Below are 22,810 nucleotides of genomic sequence, written 5' to 3' on the forward strand. Positions count from 1 at the left end.
TTTTGAATTTACCGCAATACTTTGAAATATTGCTATGACTATGAAATATTGCTTATAGATGTGAGACAAAGTAGAAGAGCTGCAAAAGTCCAGTTAGCTGAGGACCTCCTAAAACCTGATCCTGGCTCTGGGCCTGCAGGGAGCTACCTCAGCAAGGTTTGTTAGTTGTCCAAGTTCTGGCAGGAATTTCCAGAAAGCCATTGCCCCTTGAATGGAAAACAATAACCTGAAAATATATGGAAGGCTTGAAAGATAGTCTTGAAGGCTTTAAAACTTTCTTTGTTCCCTTGAGCATAGATGCTATACATGTATTCCAGCCTACCCTATGTACTAATGTGGGATCAATTTTCTATTGTTTTTTGCTCAGAAAGGACCTCAAGAGAATTGCATACATTTCATTAGACTGATAGCAGAAGAAAGTGAAGTGATGTTTCTCAATTTGTTTTAACTGAGCTGAATAAGGGCAGAGTTTTTGACACTGTTGATCTGGTATCTGATTATCTCCTGACTCCATTCTGCATTCCAGTCCTGAACTGAATCATCTCAAAGATAGCAAATAATTGATTTTTAAATTTTTTTGCTGGACTTGTTATTAGGTACCTGTCAATTGCTTGTTTCTCTGAAATAACTAAATTTTAATTTTGTAGATGACTCCAACAAGTTGTATCGCAAAAGGCTACTATTCTAATGACCATATACCCTATTATGAACTTCTCCCCCCTTCTGTTGCATTTTTGGTTATTTCTCAAGCTAATCCTAACCAGTAATCAAGGTTTTCTTCTTTCCTGTCAATTTATTCTATGTTTTTGATTTTAGGCTGTGACTGTGTGCGAGAACTACTGTTTTGCTATTACTGTATCTTCCAGTCAACCTGTTCTGCTGGCCCACAGCTCCCATCATCAGCCAGCATGGACAATACTGGCTGTGTGAGAAAGATGGGAGTTGTAGTCCAACATAATCAGGGAACACTAAGTTTGGAAAAGATGACCTAGTGCATGTTCCGTGTTTTTATAAACAATACATAATCATTAAATTGTTTAAAGTCTATTTACTCTTCATTGCATTTTCTTTTGACAGACTCTCCCAAATCCAATTTTATATATCTCCATTCATTTGATTTCCCCCCTTTTAATTTCCATTCTCTTGCCCTTCCTATAATATAGGCTTATTTGAGATTATGAACTTGTTGAGAGAACATAATCCTTTGGGAAAAAAGTGTTGTACGATGCCCAGTAATTTGAAGCTATTCGTAAATGCCATACATTGATATGGTTATCATGTAGTTGTCTGCTTCCCAGCTAAATGTTGTCTTGACTGAAGTTTTTGGCATCACAGCTATTTTATCACTTGTCTGGAAATACTTCTGAATTTGACTGTTATTCTTTTTCATTAATTTAGGACAAGTAACAAGATTTCAGATATCTTGCCTGGACACCTGAAACCATTTCATTCTCTAGAAACTTTAGACCTGAGCAACAACAATATTTCTGTGCTTAACATGGAATCATTTCCTCCTCTGGTACTCAAGCACTTGTAAGTCAAACTTCATTTAAGATAAGACTTTCTTTCATCCAAACCTTAAAAACAAAAGACAACAAAAATATATTAAATTACTGACTAATATCTTTCTATCTATTCCTGAATATCACACAGAGAATTTTATTTTATGAAAGGAGCATAGTTAACAGTTTTAATTATAAAATGATAGATGCTATGGAACATTCTAGAAAAATGTATTTTCCCCAGTGCAGTATTTTGACAATGATACTAAATTGATTAGACTGCCTTTCAGTGTATAATATATTAACTGAAGATTTATTTAAGCTGTATAATAGCACATTATTTAAATATAAGAAGGAAAAAAAGGTACTGAAAATTGGTAATACATTTATTCAGCCTTTCTCAACCCAATGCTTTCCAGATATGTTGGAGTACAACTTCCAGCATGCCTCAGTTTAGCATGGCTAGTAAGGGATGCTGGGAGATGTAGTTGAACACACCTGGAGGTTAGGGAAATCTGCACTGATTAGATTAGCAACCCACAGAACTACATGGTACATTAACAATCACTCAGCCATTCCAACAGAATTCAACTTCCTTCCACTGTGGTTGTTGGGGGCACCTTCATTTTCACTGTTAGTAGTTTATTTCACACCAAGCCATGTATGTATTTCCATTACATGTATATATTCCATCACACACTTTCTAGGAATATCATCTGAAATACACTAATTACATTTGTCTAATGTTGTATTTGCAGTTGGCATCCATGCATTTTTACCAATGAACATAAGAAATGAACATGGTAGGCACATTATGAGTGGAGCCTGCTGGACCTGGGGGTCAGACTAGATGGCCCAGGAGGCCCCTTCTGATTTTCTTTGTTTCTATGAAATGAAACATTTCTAACCTAAAAATTAAGCACCCCCCATCACTGATTCTCTGTGAATGTTTCCAACTATATTCTATCTGGCTTTGTCCCCACAGGCACATTAACAATAATCGAATAATCTCCCTAGAACCAGGTACTTTTGACAACCTGTCTAACACACTTCAAGTATTGAGGCTGAACAGGAACCGCATTTCAGCCATCCCACAAAAGATGTTTAAACTTCCTCATCTCCAACACCTGTAAGTGCAAGCTACAACTGTCTAATTGTAGGCCTCTGGCAGTGACTGAGGATCAACCTCACATAAAAAAGGAAAGCTTTAGATAGAGTGGAGGCACACTCCCTGTGAGGCATGCTTGTGCTAAGTATGTACGTCAGATTTGCTTTCTTGGCCTGCAGTCATATCCCTGCAATGCCAGTTGTGGTCCTGGTGTTGTTCTGGTGGTTTGGAAGGATGTAGTGCTTTCCTGTGATTCTTCTCTAGTGATACTAGTAAAGGATTCAACAATTGCATGAGTGAGAGAGTTGGCTGATATGGTGAGAAAAAGCTTCTTTCTTTCTTTAGGCTTGCCCAGCCTGAACTCTTTGCAATTAGCTTTATCGCCACCCCAGCACATCCCACGTCACTCCCAGAGTGCACTGGTGTCCCAGTAGGCAAGCACTCGTGGGGTGAGGAGGCAAGCTGAAAGAGTGGTTCAAGTCCAGAGAAATCTGGCAGAGGAGAGGCAATTGGTGATGAAGCAGGAAATAAACTGATATTCGGGAAATGGTTGGGGAAAGCCTTTGGTAACTGTGTGAATGTAAGGAAGAAGGCTTGATTAATAGGGATGAGAAGGAAACAGAGAAGGAGTCAGATGGGGCAAGCAGGAGTTGAGCTTATGCAAAAAGAAGGAGAGGAAAACCAAGAGAAATCAAGGACAGAACAGCAATGGAGTGCGGAAAAGAGCCAGTGTATGGGCTTGAGAATGAAGAAGATGAAATCATGGCAAGATTAGCATAGGATTCTGAATTGGCTAAAGACTGGAGGTGGGGACACAAGGCTGACAAATCAACCAGGAGTTAATACAAGCAGAGAACGGGAGCGACAAAGTGGTCTCTTGGTTTTGTTTGGTTTTATAGTTTTCTTAGCAGTAGTCAGCTAAAGAAAAAGGAAGTTGCTAGGAAGCTTGGGTAGGTGGCAGCTTGGATGCTGGAGTAGAAGAAATGCTGGAATAGAGTGTTCAAAAACAGTCCTGAAAATAAATATCATTCTTGTGTATTTCATACATAAACATGTACAGACACAGGAAAGTGTGATTTTACTTTAACTAACTTGGAATATGTATTTTGTATTTTTTTTCCCAGAGAGATGAACCGCAACAAAATTAGAAAAATCGATGGGCTAACTTTTCAAGGACTTCCTTCTTTGAAATCCTTACGAATACAGAGAAATGGGCTAGCCAGGCTAATGGATGGAGCTTTCTGGGGATTAAGTAACATGGAAATACTGTAAGTATGAGTATGTGCTTCCCTCATCATCAAGAAAGAACTACTTTGAATTCCATAGTTAACTTTTTGTGGTGAAGGTTGTGATGCTAGCAAGATATATATGTGTCAACTGCATGCATGAAAAACTTTACTGGCTTCTGTTTCCTAGAGAAAGGGATCTGAGGCCTAACTACAAGAAGGATCAGTATCTTTAAAAGTGGATAAAGCTGGTCTGTGGATCAAAACTTGGATTTTGATTTTTTCCCCTTTGTGTCTGTGCAGGCAGCTGGATCATAACAACCTAACAGAGATCACCAAAGGCTGGCTTTATGGCTTGCTCATGTTGCAGCAACTTCATCTTAGCCAAAACTCTATCAGCAGGATCAGCCCTGATGCCTGGGAGTTTTGCCAAAAACTCAGTGAGCTGTGAGTAGTGGTTTTGTGTTTTTGAGGCTCTCGTCCATTTTTAAGAGTAGGTAGAAGCCAAAGCATGAACTGCTACCAGTGAGCTGTGTGGAATAAAGGATGACAACTGCTTGCTCTCTGTGTGTATACTGTTGAATAGGGTGGCATTTGGTTTTGAAAAACTGAAGCTGATGTTTCAATCCCTCCTTTGTAAAAGCTATACTTGACCCTTATTAAGTGCAATTTTTGAAGAAAAGAAACCTATTCCACAATAATATTATGTCTGCTTGAAAACAGTGCACAGATTTAACATTGACAATTAATTGATGGAGAAGCAAGTATTAGTTTTCAATTTCTTTTTAGAAAGATTTAAAACAAAGATTTTTCCCCCTCTCAAACTTTCAGGGACTTAACTTATAATAATTTAGCAAGACTAGAGGATTCAAGCTTTGTTGGGCTAAGCTTGCTGGTGAGACTGAGCATTGGAAACAACAAAGTGAGCTACATTGCTGATTGTGCCTTCCGGGGACTATCCAGTTTACAAACGCTGTAAGTTTCAAGATTTGTTTCTTGTCATTTTGTTTTGCATTTGAAGGTCAGAGAAACAATCCTGTTCTTAAAGATGGGTCTAAAAAGGTCTGAAGGAAGAATCATAGACTTATAGAAGTGGAAGGTACCATTTATACCAATGAGTTCAACCCCCTACTTTAGTGCAGGGATCCAGTTTGCTATAGGATGAAACATTAAGATTAGGTTTTAATTTTCTGTTAGATTCCTAAAAATTTTTATTCCTATGAATTGCATTGTTTTTGTGATTTCAAATGCACACTTTTCAAGACTTGGGTCTCTCTCTCTCTCTCTCTCTCTCTCTCTCTCTCTCAGGGATCTTAAAAATAATGAAATCTCATGGACAATTGAAGATATGAATGGTGCTTTTTCTGGACTTGACAAGCTTAGATGGCTGTAAGTAGTCCAATGGAGCATATCTGGATTTTTATTTTTCTGTCTACCTAGAAAGTGCAATAATTTGCTGTTCTTTGATCTGTGTTTTACTGGATGAGTCTGGATTTTAATGCATTTTAAATTGCTCATCACCTTGTGGAGAGGAAGAGACCATATCTCTTCCAGGACACATGCTCTGAACAGTTTCCCCTAGTAGATCAAGGAAAAATCTTCTTAAAATCCTGGACGGTCTTATAACCTTATAGAAGACAGTTTCCAGTGCTCATAATCTTTTGTTATAGGTGGCTAAGGGTACAATCTGGCATGGCTATCCTCAGATCTCCCAGGAATTATAGGCATCTTATTGAGGGTGCGAGGAACATAGAGACAAAGATTGCCTCCATGCTTCTCCCAGCCTTCAAAAGCATCGAAGTGTTTGCACCTGCTTGTGAGGATGACAGGCTGAGATGCTGCTTGAATGTGTATCTTGACAGAACCAAAGTCCCCTTCCCTCCTGTCCAGAATGCATTCTCTGCACCAGCTCTGAGCTCAGTTTTGATGCTGGAGTGTGCTTCCAGATTGTAATCCATAATTTCCTACAGCTTTACAGACAGCATCTCTCGACCATAGGATTGTACCCTAATTTGTGCAGTAAATAAAATTGCAGGATTTTTTTTTATTTTGATTGCACTGTATCAAGCAATCATCCCTTATAATCCTTCCTTATAGGACCAAGATTCTCCATTGTATAAATTAAAAGGAGTCACATTATCAAAAGGCTGCATAAGAGGAGTGTCCAAGAGCAGCATTTGAAAAGGAAGTTCACCACCCACTGGAAATGGCTACTTTAGAATACAAAGATGTTCCTCAAAATCCCCAAAAAGTAGAAATAACAGATTGTTTACATTTATTTCTAAAATAAGTATTTGGCCAAATGATATATGTCAGACACCTTTGAAATGCCTCCATCCCTGTAGTTATTGAAGCAGAATAAATGTACATCTTTAGAGAGGAGCCTCAGCATCAAAATGTAGTTGGATGTGCTTGAAGGCAATTACGGAGAGAGCTCTCTACAGGTTCCAGTGATGCCACACCTATTTCATCGCGTCTGTTATACATTATGCATTTGTACTTCCAGGTTACTTCAAGGGAACAGAATTAGGTCAATTACTAAGAAAGCATTTTCTGGTCTGGATGCACTTGAACACCTGTAAGTAGTTGATAATCATATTATCTAAACAGTTGCTAGAATGTACAACCATTCATACCTAGTTTGGCATGCCTTAATCTATAGTGGCATTTCCCTTGCAAATAGGATTGTATCTAAGAAATATGGTCCAGTTTGTATATTTTAAATGCATTTCATTGTGGTGGTGTTTATTGGATGTAAGCCTTTTGTCTTTTTGGAACAGAATTTGAGAATTTGCTCTAACTTGGTTTGTTTCAATTTTGTATTTTCCCCTAGAGATTTAAGTAACAATGCAATCATGTCCGTGCAAGGGAACACATTTTCACAAATGAAGAAACTAAAAGAATTGTAAGTGTCTTTCTGTACTTGGTTATTAATATGACCTCAATATGTTGAAAGTATCAAATTACGAAATAAACAATGCATTTGTTTTTGTATAATTTTCCTCAAATGCCAATTTAACCACATAGAGATAGTTAAGAAAAAGGTGTTGCTGATTTGAACCAAAACAAAAACAGACATTTAGAGAAAATAAAGTAGTGATACTTCTAAGAACAAGTAAAAATCTTCCATCTAAGTCTTTAACAACAACAAGCTGTTCAAAGCAAGTCTTCTCAGGAAAAAAAAAGAGCTGTGCATATTTATTAAACGTGTGTGCTTGTTTGCCTTGAAAGTATCAAGGTGGACTGGAAAGTGTAACTTTTTATTCTTAAAACTGTCTATGAGAGAAGAAAGTGAAAACAACCCTTTTACTTGGCTGCATTTTGCTGCTTGAATTCACCACCCCCTTTTTTAATACCAGAAATGAAACCGCATATCTTAAACTTCTTAAACCAGTAAGTTAAGGGGGACAGAATTGTGCTCTTTGGTCTCCTCCCTGCAATGCTTCCTTTAATATAAAATGGTATTCCTCCTACTTTTGTTTTATAGCCCAATGGGCAAGTGTGTCTAATGAGACTTACAGGGAGACAGGTGGATTGCATCCACCACCATGCTTAACTCATCTCTCTGCACTGGTCCAGATGAGAAACATTCCAGCACATTCCACCTATGATTCCCTTCTTTCCACCAAGGATTATGAGATAGTAATTGCAAAGCAACGGGACCTACTTCATTGGTTCTCATTTTTTATGCCACTGAAAGGATTCCATCAGAAGCAAGAATGTTGATTCAAGTATTTGTAATCTAGGTGTAGTTCTGGATGGTTTCACCTTCTGAATGAATGAATGAATGATGTAGTAAGCCTATTTTGGGGACAATCCTTCTATACTTTGAAACACTCTATGGGCTAATATAAACAAATAGCAAGAAAGAAGCAAATTAGCAATAAATAAATAAAGGTGTGCATGTAATGTGACGATTTATTGAGCCAATTTGCTGGCCACGGTGGCAAATGGTAATTATTTAATCAGTGATTTGTAGTGCCACTTGTGCCACTTGTGACTGAACAGTATCGGTCTGCCTGATTGGAGGTTGTGAGCATGATGTTCAGCACTAGCTCTCCAATCTGAACCAAGCGACCCAGTGTTTAACCAACCCGTGGTTTGTTGCTCCGGCCCATTGGGAGTATGGCAATCATACGTAACAATGTGGGTTGGTTGGCTGGTTGGTTTTAGTGTGAAATTGGCTCCAAAGAGTTACTCTACTGGAGCTTGTATATCCCAAGAACTACGCTGGCATATTGAGCTGGAGTTTAAGTGCCAAATCAACTAACTATGAAGAAAAGAGGTGGTCGTGTGCTTCTTTAGAAAACATAGGAACCACTGGGAACATGGCATTAGTTGCCTCTCTCTTTGGAGCCTGCCCACCAATAGTGCAGTATGAGCCTTGGCGTTTGTATTTGTAAGAATTGCATGCCTCTGACATCTTATTACCTTTGTTGACAGTTTGAGATCGGGCAGGTTGAAAATCAACTAAATAAATAAGTAACTTGTGCTATTTTGTAGGTGTTGGCATCAGTCTGGGTGCTTACTTATGTTAAGGCTTGATTTAGTATTGCTCACTCCATTGATGTCTGTGGGTGTCTTTCTTGTGAATTGAATTTCTCCCATTTGTGTTCTAGGTATCTAAACACATCAAGCCTTTTGTGTGATTGCCAGCTGAAATGGCTACCTGAGTGGCTGGTAGACAATAACTTTGAGACTTTTGTAAATGCTACATGTGCTCACCCTCAGATACTAAAAGGAAGAAGTGTTTTTGCTGTTAGCCTTGATGGTTTTGTGTGTGGTAAGTTTGCAATGTTCTTTTTACCGCTGTTAAGACTGGAAAATAGGAGGTGGTTTTACAAAAATTAACAAGCTTTATTGCTATTACCTGCTTCATTTAAATAGTCTTTCCCCTGTTTCCACTCTTCATGAGCTCTGATCTGCAGATATTTAGAGTTTGTGGTTGCAGGTCAGATGGAGAGTGACAGTTCATGACATAATTTCATGTACTGCATATTTACATAGTGCATACAAAGGAAAGATCAGTGGTTTGTGGTGGCAAATGCCTATGCTGTGTTAGGCTCCAAATATAGATGCCACTTAGGCAACTACTGTTCTAAAAATGTTGTCATAGTTTGATATGCCTAGAGGGATGAATGAATTGTTCTTAAATGCATACATACAGAAGTTGTTTATAAATATATATTTATTGTGCAAAGTTCAAGAAGTGTTCAGAAGCAAAAAACAAATATACAAATTTGTCTCTGTGACTTTCATGTTGGAAGATTGAAAGGCCTGACCAAAGTTCTGCCATTCTTCTTGAGCGGACAAATTTTGGTATCTGAACAGGGTTCCAGTGGTGAAAAACTTTATTCAGTACTTTTTGACTGCCATGATAGCATGGGTTGTCCTCTTTTCAGAAAAGTCTTCTCTCTATGTTACAATATTCTTTTTGAATTTGCAATGCACTTCTACTTTGGTTTCCATTTAAGTTTCTGGACTTTGCCCCAGCTTTTGCTTCTTTGGGTTTTTCTTTCATTCTTCCATCCTTGTGAAGCAGTGAGATTCATTTAAAAGTGATCTGTGTTTCTGTGGAAAATGGTTACAATCTTTGGTTTACTCTTTCCCAGTGAAGACCCTCTCATTTTGGCTTACTGGACACAGAATTGTAAGCCACTTTGAGTTCCTTGTAAGAAAAAGGAGGCATATGAATCTAAAAAGCTAATAACTAAATACACTGCTTCCAAAGGCCTAGATCTTGTATTTGAAAGAAAGTGCTGGTAACCACTCTCTTGGAACTGCCTGGGGAGCTTCCAACCATTATAATTGCCATCAATAATGACATGGCTTAGTAGTTTTCATGGTAGTAACCAATACTCCTGATCACCAAATTTGCCACCTCCTACGTACAATAAGAAGCATGCTAATAAGAGCAGTGGGGATATTATCCACTGCAAGTATAGCAAAGGGAATTGTTTGTATTCACAAGATCATCAGAACAGTAGCTTGTGCATGCTGGAATGAATGTGTCATGAATTGGAGCCAGGGTACCCAACTTCAGGTCTGGGAGCTAGTATTTCTGTACCTTGGGTAACTCTGTGTAAAGCAGTTGTATGTTATCACTGATGGAGTGATTTTGAAGACAATTTGTATGTTGTTTAATTAAAAATATCATGGGTAAAGAAATAACCTTTGAATTGGGAAGTTCAGTTTTGACCAAAGATCTATCATTTCTCCATACTCAACAGTTCAAGAAGATAAAGTGAGTAATACTATATTTCCAACAGAATCTAAGAGTTTCCTTTGCTGATTCCTGTGAAATTGCACACACAAACATTTGAGTAATGGATGTTTGTATAACTAACAGTGTTATTAATTTAGGATTATTTTTGCTACAAGAGGAACACACCAGGGCTGAATAACTGGGAGGTTCAGATCTGGCGTTTTGATTATATTTATTGCCCTGTGCATGAATGTCTTCCTTGCGGAACCACCATCAAAAGTGCCCTTTCATAGCCACGGTTAATGACTGTAGTTGGTAGCTCCAAGCAAACTTGGGCAAAAGATTTGTACACAGTTACACACACACGAGAAGCAAATGATTTATGTATTTGTAATGGGAAGAAGCAATGCAGCATTTGTAAGAACTGTGACTTCCTCTGGAGAGCTGTAAAATATGACTAATGAAACAGTAGGTCAAAAAGCATAATTGACACCATTTTTAGAGATGAGAAATAGCACTACAAAAGATCGCTTATACAAAATAGAGTCAACCTTTCAATTGAATCAAAGTTAGGGGCACTCAGCTATTAAGCATCCAATTGTAGCACATCACAGCTAATATATAAGATTCCCACTATAAAATCTGTGCAATCTAGCTTCTTAGTAGTTTTAAAATAAATTCCTAGTGTCTAACTGAAAGAGATACGATTGGAATTAATCTTACTGCAAAGCATATATCAGGAGTAGAACAAAATTCAACTTTTTTAAGTGAACAAATTTACTGAATTGAATAAACATTTTTTGATCTTTATATCCTAGTTATCACTTTAATGTTTCCATGGAAAGTGTCACTTAAAGATATATTTTCAGTCTAGAAATAGTGTGCTACTTAATTTGCATATCTTGCAACTGAATGACCGTAATTCAAGCACCCATCCTTGCATTTATTATAATGATTTCTCAGCAGGAGAAAAATAGCACACGTCTTTCTAAATTTAATGAAACAACTGTGTGGTGAGGAGAGGAGGGGTTTAGATGCTAATTCAAAATGCCAATTTAGAGTTCTGGAAAGAAGGAAGCTGAAAAAACTGAAAAGGAGCATTTTATCAATGAGAGAATGGTGTGGTTCTAGACTTTCTTGTCCTTGTAATTAAAAAATGATGAAATTTTACTTCTAGCGGACCCAAAAGTAATTTCTCAACTAATTCAAAATGAGTGTTGGAATGTGCATTATTATCAGCATATAAATAATCTCGCTGATTTACAAGAGAGGCTACATATAATCACTAAGATGATTATCATATCAGACACAAATAGAAGTTGGCAACTGATATCCCTGGGCCAAATCTGCCATCCAGGCTGTCACTTTCCAAAGGTGAACAAGCAGTATGGAAGTAGTGATAGATGTAGCAGTGTGACTTCTCCGGCAAGCTAGGCAGCTGGGCTTTTGCATGCCACTTTCAAATTCCTTGTTAGAGCGGCCCTCTAAAGCCAGTATCTGACAACTGGTAAATAGCACGACTGGAACCCGGGCATAATCTTATGCTCATGTACTCAGAAGCCAGCCCCACTGAGATCAATAAAACTTACTCCATGGTATGAGTGTATAAGATGACAGCCTAATTGGACTTTTTCAGTAAAATACTTTGTATGGGAAAGATGTTATTGAAATCATACTTACAGAGTCCTGCTGGACTCTTTTGTGGCATATAAAATTATATATAAACCAACCAACAAACACTTTCTTATAACATTTTGCCCTTGTGAATAACATAATATTGTGCAGAAGTCCAAAACAGGATGGGATCCCTTACCCTTGAACACCTAGCTCATGTGCATGGAAGGATTGCTGTCTATGGGATTCATTTGAGCCCTGTTTCTCACTTGCAGCAGACACATGTGTGCGCACTCACACACACGTGCACAAAGACACAATATAGAGGGCTGAAAGGAATGTTTAACTGGGCCTACACCCTGTGCAAAACCAGCTTGCCAGGACATTATAAGAAATGAAAGGTCTTATAAAACATTAGTAAATCCTTTTGTGTCTCAGTGCTCTGTCCTTGCTAGATAACATTTCCAAGCTGAACTCAAAAAGCAAAGTGCTATAAAAAGATTTTGGGACGATGGCGCTGAGAAATGACTCCGATGTCTAATAAAAGGTTTACAAGCTCCATATCTGAGAGAGTATGTATACCAGTTGCTGAGGACATTTGGGCAAAAGGGCATAAACTTTGTCTTGCTCACGCAGCTGGTTGAGCATGGGCTGACCAGAATGCTGACCAGATGGACCTTGGTGTGATCCAGCTATACTTATGCTCTTATGCTATATCCAGCCCCTCTCTTTCTTCTCTTGTCTCTGTCTGATAAGAAATCATCTGATGTTATCCTTGCAATTTACTTACCTGTATTTACTTACATGTTATATTTACAGATGATTTTCCAAAGCCACAGATAACCGTCCAGCCTGAAACGCAATCAGCAATCAAAGGCTCCAATTTAAGTTTTATCTGTTCAGCTGCCAGCAGCAGTGATTCTCCAATGACTTTTGCATGGAAGAAGGACAATGAATTGCTGCATGATGCTGAAATGGAGAATTATGCGCACCTCAGAGCCCAGGGAGGTGAAGTGATGGAATACACCACCATTCTTAGGCTGCGCCATGTGGATTTCAGTAATGAAGGAAAATACCAGTGTGTGATTTCAAATCATTTTGGCTCATCCTACTCCGTCAAAGCCAAACTTACAGTGAACAGTAAGCATCTTCCTATTAAACAAAACTATATGATGTTTTGGAAGATTCACCCAGAATGCTTTAATGATAGGTATGAACTTTCTGTGAACAGCATATGCTGTCACTGTGAATGGATGGGAATCACTTCTGCTGCACAGGAACAAAAACCACATGTTTCAGAAGAGAAAAATATTTATGTACCTCCAATACTGAACATAAAGTTGGTGCTATATTTTAATACCCTCAAGAGTTTAAAAATGGTAGATGTGGGTTGAAATGATAATAAACAGTATTGGTCATGCAGCTTATCAAAGTATATCTGTTCTCAGCTAACTTCCAGCTTAGTTCACTGGGTGGGCATGTGAAGACTGCCTAAAACAGCATTTAATTGAATTTATGGCTGGCTGGCTGGCTGGCTGGCTTGCTTGCTTGCTCGCTCTGCAACCAGACACTGCAAGCATGTTTTGACAGTCCTTAAACAGATCAACTGCCTTCTGTTCTGTTCTATTCTGTGGTCTCTATGCACATATGGGTGCTATGTACATGCATGGAACCAATTTGGGAATCTTCCAAAACCGATGAACTAGTACTTGGCTGCTTGTGTATTTCAGAATGCTGTACTGAGGCTTTAGAAATCCATGCCTAAAACATGGTTTATCTCTGTATTAGGCTGCCTGCTCCTGAAGCTCATTATCAAAGGCTCTTATGTAGGTGCTCCATCAGATGAGGAGCTGCATGTGGCAGTGAAGCTCAGAACCTTCTCAGTGTTGGCACCCAGTTAGTGGAATGCTTTTCCTAAGAAGGTCCACCTGCCACCTCCTAAATACATGTTTAATTTTGCAGCTTTTAAAGAACTTGAATTTATTTTATTTTAACAGATTTGTATGATTTATAAGCAGGGCTTTCAGATCAAGCTTTCCAGAAGCAGTGGGTAATAAATGTATATATAATTTATTTTATATAAATATAAAATTACTAAAAACAAATGCAAAATATAAAAGCCAGGAATCCAAATGTTTACAAACAAAAAAAGTCTTTTTGAGTGGGGAACTTATTTTACTTGGAATCATTAACATTTGTTTATCATATCATATGGTATTGTATTTTATGTTATTGTTTTGTAAGCCATCCCACACTCAATATTTTTGAAGTTTGGGATAAAAAGCAATGACTAGAAACAGAATATATGAGCTCAAATGTTTAAGCAAAGGAAGATTAAAATCCCAGAATTATCAGTGGAGTCTGATAAAATAACACTTAGTGTGTGTATGTTTCCAGTATTAGGAGAAGCCCATAACCTTGTCCAAACTCAGAGGTTTGGGACATCCCATGGAGGGTGGCAGAGTACGGAGGCAATATTGCTTCTGTACTCCTCCTACTTTGCAAAGGACTTCCAATTTCAGCCAAGTGAGATGCATGGCTGAAAGGGGAGGAGCTGAAGTGCCAGCAGGGTTCAGCATATCTTGCTGGCATTATTTTTCTCCCTTTGCTGGCCTGTGGAATGCCTCCATAAACTATTATCCAAGGTTTCTCCTACAGCCTTGGAGAAGGACCCAGTACAGTTGTTTTCACACTGGCTGTGAGGAGGAACCAACTGCTGATTCCCAGCTATGGGGTGGGACAATTTTCTGATCTTGTGATTGTGAATCCAAAAGATTTACTGGCTGTCTAGATGCTGGCTAGCTATCATGGAATTGCTTTGCCTGTACATCAGAACTTTTCAAACTTGAATGGACTTACTTGGTTCATTAAACTGGTTTTCGTAAATTAAAAGCAACCTTTGCTCTGTTGAAAGCTCAAAGAACTGTTAAGACCATAAAAAACAGTGAAATAATAATTGAGATGAAATGCAGTATAATAAATTGGTAAAACATAATAGAATTGGATGCCATGACTAGCAACTACACTTTGGTTTTATTTTATTAATGCATTTAAAGTATTTGTATACTGCCCTTCATCCGATAGATTCCAAAGCAGTGAACAGAGATTATATAACAAAGCACTAAATAGACAATATAAATTAATGATCAAATATGGTTGTAACTAAAACCCTACAGCAACTTATAACAAATTTAAATTTAGAATAACTTAATTAAATCAAATGTAATGAGTACATCTTTGGAAAAGAAATATATGACTGAAGTATCACCACCAAAAGAGCACTAGACTTTATAATGTTGATAAAGTATTCAAGAAAAGCTTTCTCAAAGACCTAAGAGATGGACATCTTAATAAAGGGAGAGTTGTTAAAGGTATGTGGGTCCTAGGGAAATGAGGGCTTTGAAGGTACTATTCAGAATTAGGCCTGGAAGCAAATAAGCAGCCGCTGTGGTTCTTTACTGGTGTGTTAAATTACAATTCTGGCGGCTGCATTCTGTGCTAGATGAAGATTCCAGATAGCCTTCAACAGTAGCGCTACATGTCATGCCTTATCATAATCTAGCCAGACCATGGATCACCATGCTTAGACTGCCCTTGTCCTAGAACAGGGGTCTCAAGCTCAACTTCCCTGGGGGCTGCTGGAAGTAGAGTCTGGGTGAGGCTGGGCCGCATCAAGTATTCCACCACTGCGGTGGTGGTGGGCCACTCATCCCGCAGCCGGCCCGGACGCCACTGGCGCTTTGAAGGCCGCAGGGCCCCCCCCCCGCACCCCGCCCGTCCTGGCAATTGGCCCGTGGGCCACGAGTTTGAGACCCCTGTCCTAGAACAACCGCAACTGTTGAACCAACCAAAGCTGAGAGAAGACACTCCATAACACTGCAACTACTTGCACCTCTAGTGATAAAGAGGGATCTAGAAGTATCCACGGGCTCTGTAACTACCCTTTAAAGCATGTGTCCTCAAACTACGGCCCGGGGGCCGGATCCGGCCTCCCATGGCCATTTATCCGGCCTGTCGCAGAGGTTTTCAACACCTTGCGCCCGTGCCGGCATGCCATGTGGGCACCATGCATGCCTGCCGCCGCCCACCTCGCTCCCCATGTAGGGAGGTGATGGCTTGCTCTCAAAGAGATCATGTTGGACTCTCTTGGAGAAAACAATCTCCAAGTGAGCAAGCCGCTGCATCGCGCACCCAGCACTGCATCGCGGCTCATGCCCACCCCCGCCTTACCTTGTCCCCCCTCGCCACGTGCACCCGCACCCCGCCTGCATGCCCTGCCCCTGCATCAGCATGCGCACCCACGCATCCTGCTCCCGTGCTGGCCCAGCACCGGCACCTTTCTACTGGCCCCCTAGTTAAAAAGTTTGAGGACCCCTGGTTTAAAGGGAGGGCACTCCATCCAGAATAACTTGACTGCCCAGTTTCCCCAGTCTGGGAACTATCTACCCCCAGTGCCTGCACCCTTTCAGGATAGAGAACCATAATGATGAACTGCATGAGATAGATTAGGAAGTAATCTGAGTGATGTCTGTTAGGATTATTTTACTGTTGATTACCAATATTTATATTCCACTTCTCATTTGAATAAATCTTGGGCTGTTTACAGCAGGAGCAGGAAAAAGTATATCATCTGAATTGAATGAAATGTGTTGGAGCAGAATGGAGAAGTTTGTACTAGTTTTGCATGAAGAGCCTGTGCAGTGTCGTTGCTGAGATTGTGGAGCTGGGACTTGGGTGATCTGGGCTCTAGTCCCCACTCAGCCATGGAGCTCACTGGGTGATGTTGGCCCAGTCATGGACTCTCAGCGCAACTCACCTCACAGGGCTGTTGTTGCATGGTTAAGAGTAAGAGGAGGAGGAGAATGATGTAATCCTCCTCTTATAAATAGAATTAAAAAGAGAATGAGTTCTTAGACTGTAAGGAGTTAAGCGTTTTCATAGAGTGCACCTTTTCTCAAAAGGTCTTTGCAGGTGCTTGCTTCCGAATTTGATATTAAAAGATGAGATCTAACCGGAAAGAATTGCTGAGGAGTGATGGTGATACAGACTCTGCTTGGGCTGTGTGAATGCACTGAACGCAGTTCCCTTGTTGTTCAGGATAGTTCATGCAATCTCACTTCGTGTGAGTGTTTGTTCGGGGCTTTGTTAATGCCTTGTGTTTCCTGCAGTGCTTCCTTCATTTACCAAGATGCCCATGGACCTCACCATTCGCGCGGGGGCAATGGCGCGACTGGAATGTGCTGCGGTGGGTCACCCCGTGCCGCAGATCGCTTGGCAGAAAGACGGCGGCACTGACTTCCCTGCAGCACGCAAGCGGCGCATGCATGTCATGCCAGAGGATGATGTGTTCTTCATTGTGGATGTCAAAATTGAGGATACTGGTGTCTACAGCTGCACAGCCCAAAATACTGCTGGGAGCATTTCTGCTAATGCAACATTAACAGTATTAGGTGAGATGAGATGCGAGCACTGAAATCCTGGGGGTCTTGTGTAGCTTGCTTTATTGTCTTGCTTATGGGCAGCGCTGGATGATCAAGAACTTTCTGCTGTCAGTGAGAGAACAGTCATATTTTTGTTTTCTTTCCCAGAAACACCCTCCTTCTTGCGGCCCTTGCTGGACCGAACTGTGACGAAAGGTGAAACAGCTGTCTTGCAGTGCATTGCCGGGGGCAGTCCTCCCCCTCGGCTTAATTGGACCAAGGATGACAACACTTTGGTAGTGACGGAGAGGCATTTCTTTGCCGCAGGAAATCAGCTGCTTATCATTGTTGACACAGACTTTGAGGATGCGGGGAAGTACACGTGTGAAATGTCCAATACTCTTGGGACAGAAAGGGGAAATATTCGCCTCCATGTAATTCCCACACCCACCTGCGATTCTCCGCAGAATGCCGCACCAGCCCTGGATGATGACGGATGGGCCACGGTGGGCGTTGTGATCATAGCTGTGGTGTGCTGCGTGGTGGGCACTTCCCTTGTGTGGGTGGTCATCATCTACCACACAAGGAGAAGAAATGAAGATTGCAGCATCACAAACACAGGTGTGTAAACTGAAACTTGGCACTGGAAAAATACACTCCAGTATGTTTGTGGTTACCCTGCAGAAGTTTATTCCAGAAATATTTGTGGAAGTTCGGAAGAGTGAATAACCTCTCACTAGCTTTAAAATAACAGCAGTGGATCTTGGTACTGAAAGCATTTGTGTGTGTGTGTGTTTGCTTAATCACAGATGAGACCAATCTGCCTGCTGATATTCCAAGCTATCTGTCATCCCAAGGAACTCTTGCTGAAAGACAAGATGGATACGGGTCATCAGAAAATGGAAGCCAGCATCACTTCGTATCATCTCCAGCTATGGGAGGATATTTTTTACAACAAAGAGAAAGCAGCGGTAAATCTATCTCAGTGCAATCCTACATGCATTGGTTCAGTGGGTCCCATTGTCAGTGGACCTATTGAACATAGCTAGACAACTTAATTTTTCTAAGTATATCAATGCTTGAAATGGAACTGCTGTTTATACTTAATGTAAGTAGCTTTGCTGAATGCAGCCTGTTGACCTGCTAAACTGAAGAATAAGCATGTGATTATTTTATCAGCTGCATAGTTGAGAAATGGTTTCCCAAGTAGTTCCATAAGAGTATTGTACAATGTAAACGGTTTTCCTTTGATAAGAACCCTGTCCAGTAGATGCGCCTTCCTCATCTTGCTGCTCTCCTGACCACAACTTGGAGAGAACATGTGATTTAATGTGTGGTGGGTATGATGTAGGCAAAACAAGGTTGAGCCAAAATCCTCCAAATCCCCCCCGCCATTTTAGTTTAAAGCTTCTTGTGCCAGTGACTTTGGAGAGGCGTTTAGAAGAAGGGAACGTGTGCAAAATCCAGGAAACCAGCAGACCAGCAGAAGTGTGAGTAAAGTGGGACGGGTGAAGGGAAGGGCATATGGCCAAATGGGGAAGCCTGGAAGGCTGCATTTGGCCCATGTGCCTGAGGCTCTACACCATGACCTACTGAATCTAGATCTGCAGATTCTATATACAGAAAGCTGTATTTAAGAACATTGCACTTCAAACTGGTTCAATTCTGCTTCCTTCTACAGAGGTTTTCCAGTTTGTGACCACTATGTAACTGAATAGGAAGTATGTACAACTAAAAGACTGAAGAATCAATAGATGTCTACCAATAGTTAGCTAAATATGGTCATGCAAAATAATTGCTTTGATAGGTAGTGGTGATTAACATGAAGACTGAAGTTTGAGTAAAATAGAAACTCATGTGTACTATTTTTGTCTTAAAAGGGATTTGCCATATGGATAATTGCAGTGAAAATGACCTGGAAGCTGTAACAGATCCATTTTTATGTCATTATCTGGGACCTTCAGGAAGTATGTATTTGAAAGGAAACATTTGTAGCCCAGATATGTTTGAAGTATACCACACAGGTAATCTGCATTATATATTTAAATGGCTTACTCCTTTTGTCTTCTTTTAAGCCTCTTTAAGGGTCTTTGTACTGTGAAGCTAATTGTTTCATTTTGTTCTGGTTTTGTTTAAGGATGCAACACAGAGCAAACAGCAATCTGCACAGACTTTTATGATTCAAGCTGCCTAAAGAAAAAGGAATGTTACTCTCCTTCCCATTCACCTGAAGATCCTTTTGACCAATATATAAACATTTCTGGAATACATACTCCAAGTACTAAATTGCTTCCATCTGTTTACATGCAAAGTGAAGAAAATGGAATAAGAAGCTCACATCTAAATGTGGATGCATGTGATCTTAAGAGAAACCCAGAGCTGTCTTCCAGTACCGCAAGCAGTACTTTCATGGGTACGTGTTAAAGGTGAATTGTGGTGCGAATCCCAAACACTTGTGAGCTTTGAGTGTACGAATTTCTGAGGGATACTTTGTACAGTAAGATGTTATGGGTTAATTTGTAGTCATCTGTGCTAACATCAGAATTCTTTTATCCCTGCTTGAAAAGAAACAAAGTAAGCATAACTGATATTACCACCCTGAGACATTCTGCAGGTCAGGATATGAAAGCTTTAAATGAATTAACAAACAAATAAATAATAAAAGAGCTGACCTCTTCTGAATGCTATGGTACAGCACTGCTTTACTAACTCCAGTTTGTACCTTCATAAGGTTGAATTTGCCTGCTATGTTATAAGGGAAAAGGGAGCAAAGCTGAAAAATAGGAAATGGCATCTTTATCTATGGCTGTGAAACTACATCATGTGATTATTGGTTTTCGGTCTCCTTTTTCAGTTTGGCAGTTACGTCTAATCCAACAAAGGGATGCATGTAGCTGTTGGTCCTGCACAAACCTGATCAAAAACTTAGCATCCCACTGATCAGCTGTTTATATAGCATCTGTTCAATTCTGCCATTCATTTAAAGCAGTTTTTCCATCTTGCAACACCTCTTTGAGGTCAGATAAATTGAGGGAGAATGACTAAATTTCATCCAGTGAACTTTACAACCAGATAGGAATTTGATTTGAACCGTATTAACCATTACACTACATTGGCTCTCAGGGGCAAAAAGTGAATCCTGTTTTCCACAGAGCAGTAGATTTCCAGTGTTTCCATTCAGCTGGGGACATGCAGCCCCTCTTTCCAGATTAGGTTGGAAAATGGCATATTGCTCACCTATTTCACACACAGTTCTCCAGCCAGCTAAAGATAATATACCTATTGAGCGAATTCTATGTTCTGGAGTAGGGCAGTTGACTATATTTTGAAAAGTGCATCTGTTACTGAGCTCGTGGTACTCCAACATGAGTCAAGAAGGGAAGGCACAAAGTCAAATCTGATCTAAGGCTATTTTGGTCCATTTATGTGAGTCTGTTTATGTGTGCCATTTTTAATAGGGAGAACTTAGTAAACTTTCTGTTTTTTTCTCTCTCAGGAACATTTGGAAAATCTATCTGGAGACATCAGCTGGATTCCTTCCCAAGCTGTACGAAGCCACCAGTTTGGCAACCAAAAACCTCCCAAAATCATCCTCACGAATCATTGAACTTTGACTCAGAGTCTGAGGATGACAATAGTAAGGACAGGACGTTTCCTGATGTGGACAATGGTCATTGTATTTACAGACAGGCGGCTGAAAATTTTAGGACTCCTACTTTTCATTCATTTGAGTTGGATACATAGCTTTGTGCTGCCAGAGCTACCCAGAACTGATTTGCTGAACCAAAGGAATATACTACCTCAAAGTTGCCTTTATTTAAAAAAAGGAAAAGGGACAAAGACACTCCTTTCTCATTGTATTTTTTAAGAGCTATGATTCAGAAAAAAGGAATACATTTTTATACGGAAGCAGTTTTATCGCCTGAACTTTATACACTTTCATGCAGATTATACATTCCTTATAAGAATATATTTCTAATAATTTTATAGCTTTGTTTTAACCAAATGGTACTTTTTGTAAATTAATGATGTGAATAATAACTATACATTTGTTATTAAGATAGACTCATTTTATTCAAATGGGTGCTACAGTATTTTAATGCTAATCTGTGTGTGCATATGTATGTTAATGGACATTCCAACATTTTAAGCAAGTACCATGGTTGTACTTGCAGACCACTGTTAATAGGTTGGGCTGCCTTGTGCTTGAAGCACTGAAATAATTAAAAAAGAAATGCAGCCAGGTTCATGATCAGGGAAATTAAAAAAAAGCTGATCCTCTTCCCTCTGCCCTTGGCTGATTTGGCTGCCATCTGCTGCGTAAAGGCCCATAACATGGTTTTATATATGCACAAAGCAACTTGTCAATTTTTCACTGATTTCATTATTCCTACCCCATGTGCTGCACTTGATTGTCCAGCCCAATCAGTATGCACCATGGTTGTCCCAGACCAAAGTAAGCAACAAGGCTCCATAATCCCATGTATTTGCAATCACACCAGCATATAGCAGCTTCGACCATTCCTTCCATGGAGGGACATCCCTACAAAATGGAAGTCCACTTCCTTCTGGTATTTCCTTTTGTGGTTGACTGCAGGAAGTGTGATATGGAAGAACCATGCTGGTCAGACCATGGCTCCATCTAATTCAGCATTATGTTCACACAGTGGCCAGCCAGCTGCCCACAGGAAAGCATCAGCAAGACATGAATGCCACAGCACCATCTGCCCATGTTCCCAAGCAACAAGGATGTGCAAAGACATACTACATCTGATTCTGGAGGCAGCAAAGCCTTAATCTCCATGCATGTGTCCAGTCTCATTTTAAAGCCACCCAGAGTGTTTAGTCAAACAAAATATTTAGCAACTGCATCATGTGCAGAAACAACTCCTCAGTTACAAGGTTGTCTTACCATAGGCATGGTGCAGCATCTCATTTATGCTTTGTATGATATGCTGTAATGGGGCTGGCTGCATGGTACAGCATATGATTTGCATGCAAAGGATCCCAAATTCACTTGCTGTGATCTCCAGTTAAGATGGTCAAGTAACAGGTGATAAGAAAGTCCTTCACTTTTGGCCAGTCAAAGTGGACAATACGAGCTTAGGGCGCAATCCTATGAGATTTCTGGGAATCTATAGGATTGTTCAGAGGCTTGGCTCCAGGGTCCTGCAACATCACATCACATGGAGTTCCCTTCATAGTCCATTTGGGAAGAACTGCACCAGCTGCCTCTCCAAGGTTGGAAATCAACCACAGGGCAGTTACGAGAGGAGGTCAGGCTGGTAGTCTATACCAAACTCAAATGGCAACCCCACTTCCTTCCCTCTTCTTCCAGACAGCTTTATCTTCATGGAATGCAGGGCACAAGGCAAGTGGTGGCAGAGATTGCTTTCTGGTCTGCAGTTGATGCATGCAAGCCTCCGTGTTCAGAGCTACACCTGCTTCAGGGATTGAAGATACTGGGTTGCATCCTCCAGCTTGAATCCTCTACATAAGCCTTGCACAACGTAATGTCCTCTAAGGCAGAAAATGCTTGCATTTAAAAATAAAAATGCTACCATGAACCAACACTGAGTAATTAAACATGTCAAATGATCCTCAATGTATGGTTGCATCTTCTTCCTGAAACCACTGCCGAAGCGACATGATAGTCTATGATTCAAACACTGCCACATTACTGCATTGTCCTGCTAAACTTTAACTGGTATTGGAGAAGACATATTTCTACCATA

At 40.1% G+C, this 22,810-nt stretch overlaps 1 protein-coding gene across 1 annotated transcript; it reads left to right on the top strand.

Annotated features, from left to right (window-relative positions):
- The first annotated feature begins 1,407 nt into the window (after positions 1–1,407).
- On the top strand, positions 1,408–20,913 carry LRIG3 (leucine rich repeats and immunoglobulin like domains 3). The gene is made up of 15 exons (XM_044423055.1): positions 1,408–1,533; positions 2,488–2,631; positions 3,735–3,878; positions 4,140–4,283; positions 4,668–4,811; positions 5,145–5,225; positions 6,670–6,741; positions 8,456–8,619; positions 12,475–12,795; positions 16,824–17,105; positions 17,244–17,696; positions 17,885–18,046; positions 18,956–19,099; positions 19,213–19,488; positions 20,572–20,913. Exons 1-15 carry the CDS (start codon positions 1,499–1,501, stop codon positions 20,817–20,819), a joined length of 2,814 nt encoding a protein of 937 aa, XP_044278990.1. The 5' UTR covers positions 1,408–1,498; the 3' UTR covers positions 20,820–20,913.
- Positions 20,914–22,810: the final 1,897 nt, after the last annotated feature.

The sequence above is a fragment of the Varanus komodoensis genome, unplaced genomic scaffold, assembly GCF_004798865.1.
Source record: "Varanus komodoensis strain SLA01 unplaced genomic scaffold, ASM479886v1 scaffold13_1, whole genome shotgun sequence".
NCBI classification, from domain to species: domain Eukaryota; kingdom Metazoa; phylum Chordata; class Lepidosauria; order Squamata; family Varanidae; genus Varanus; species Varanus komodoensis.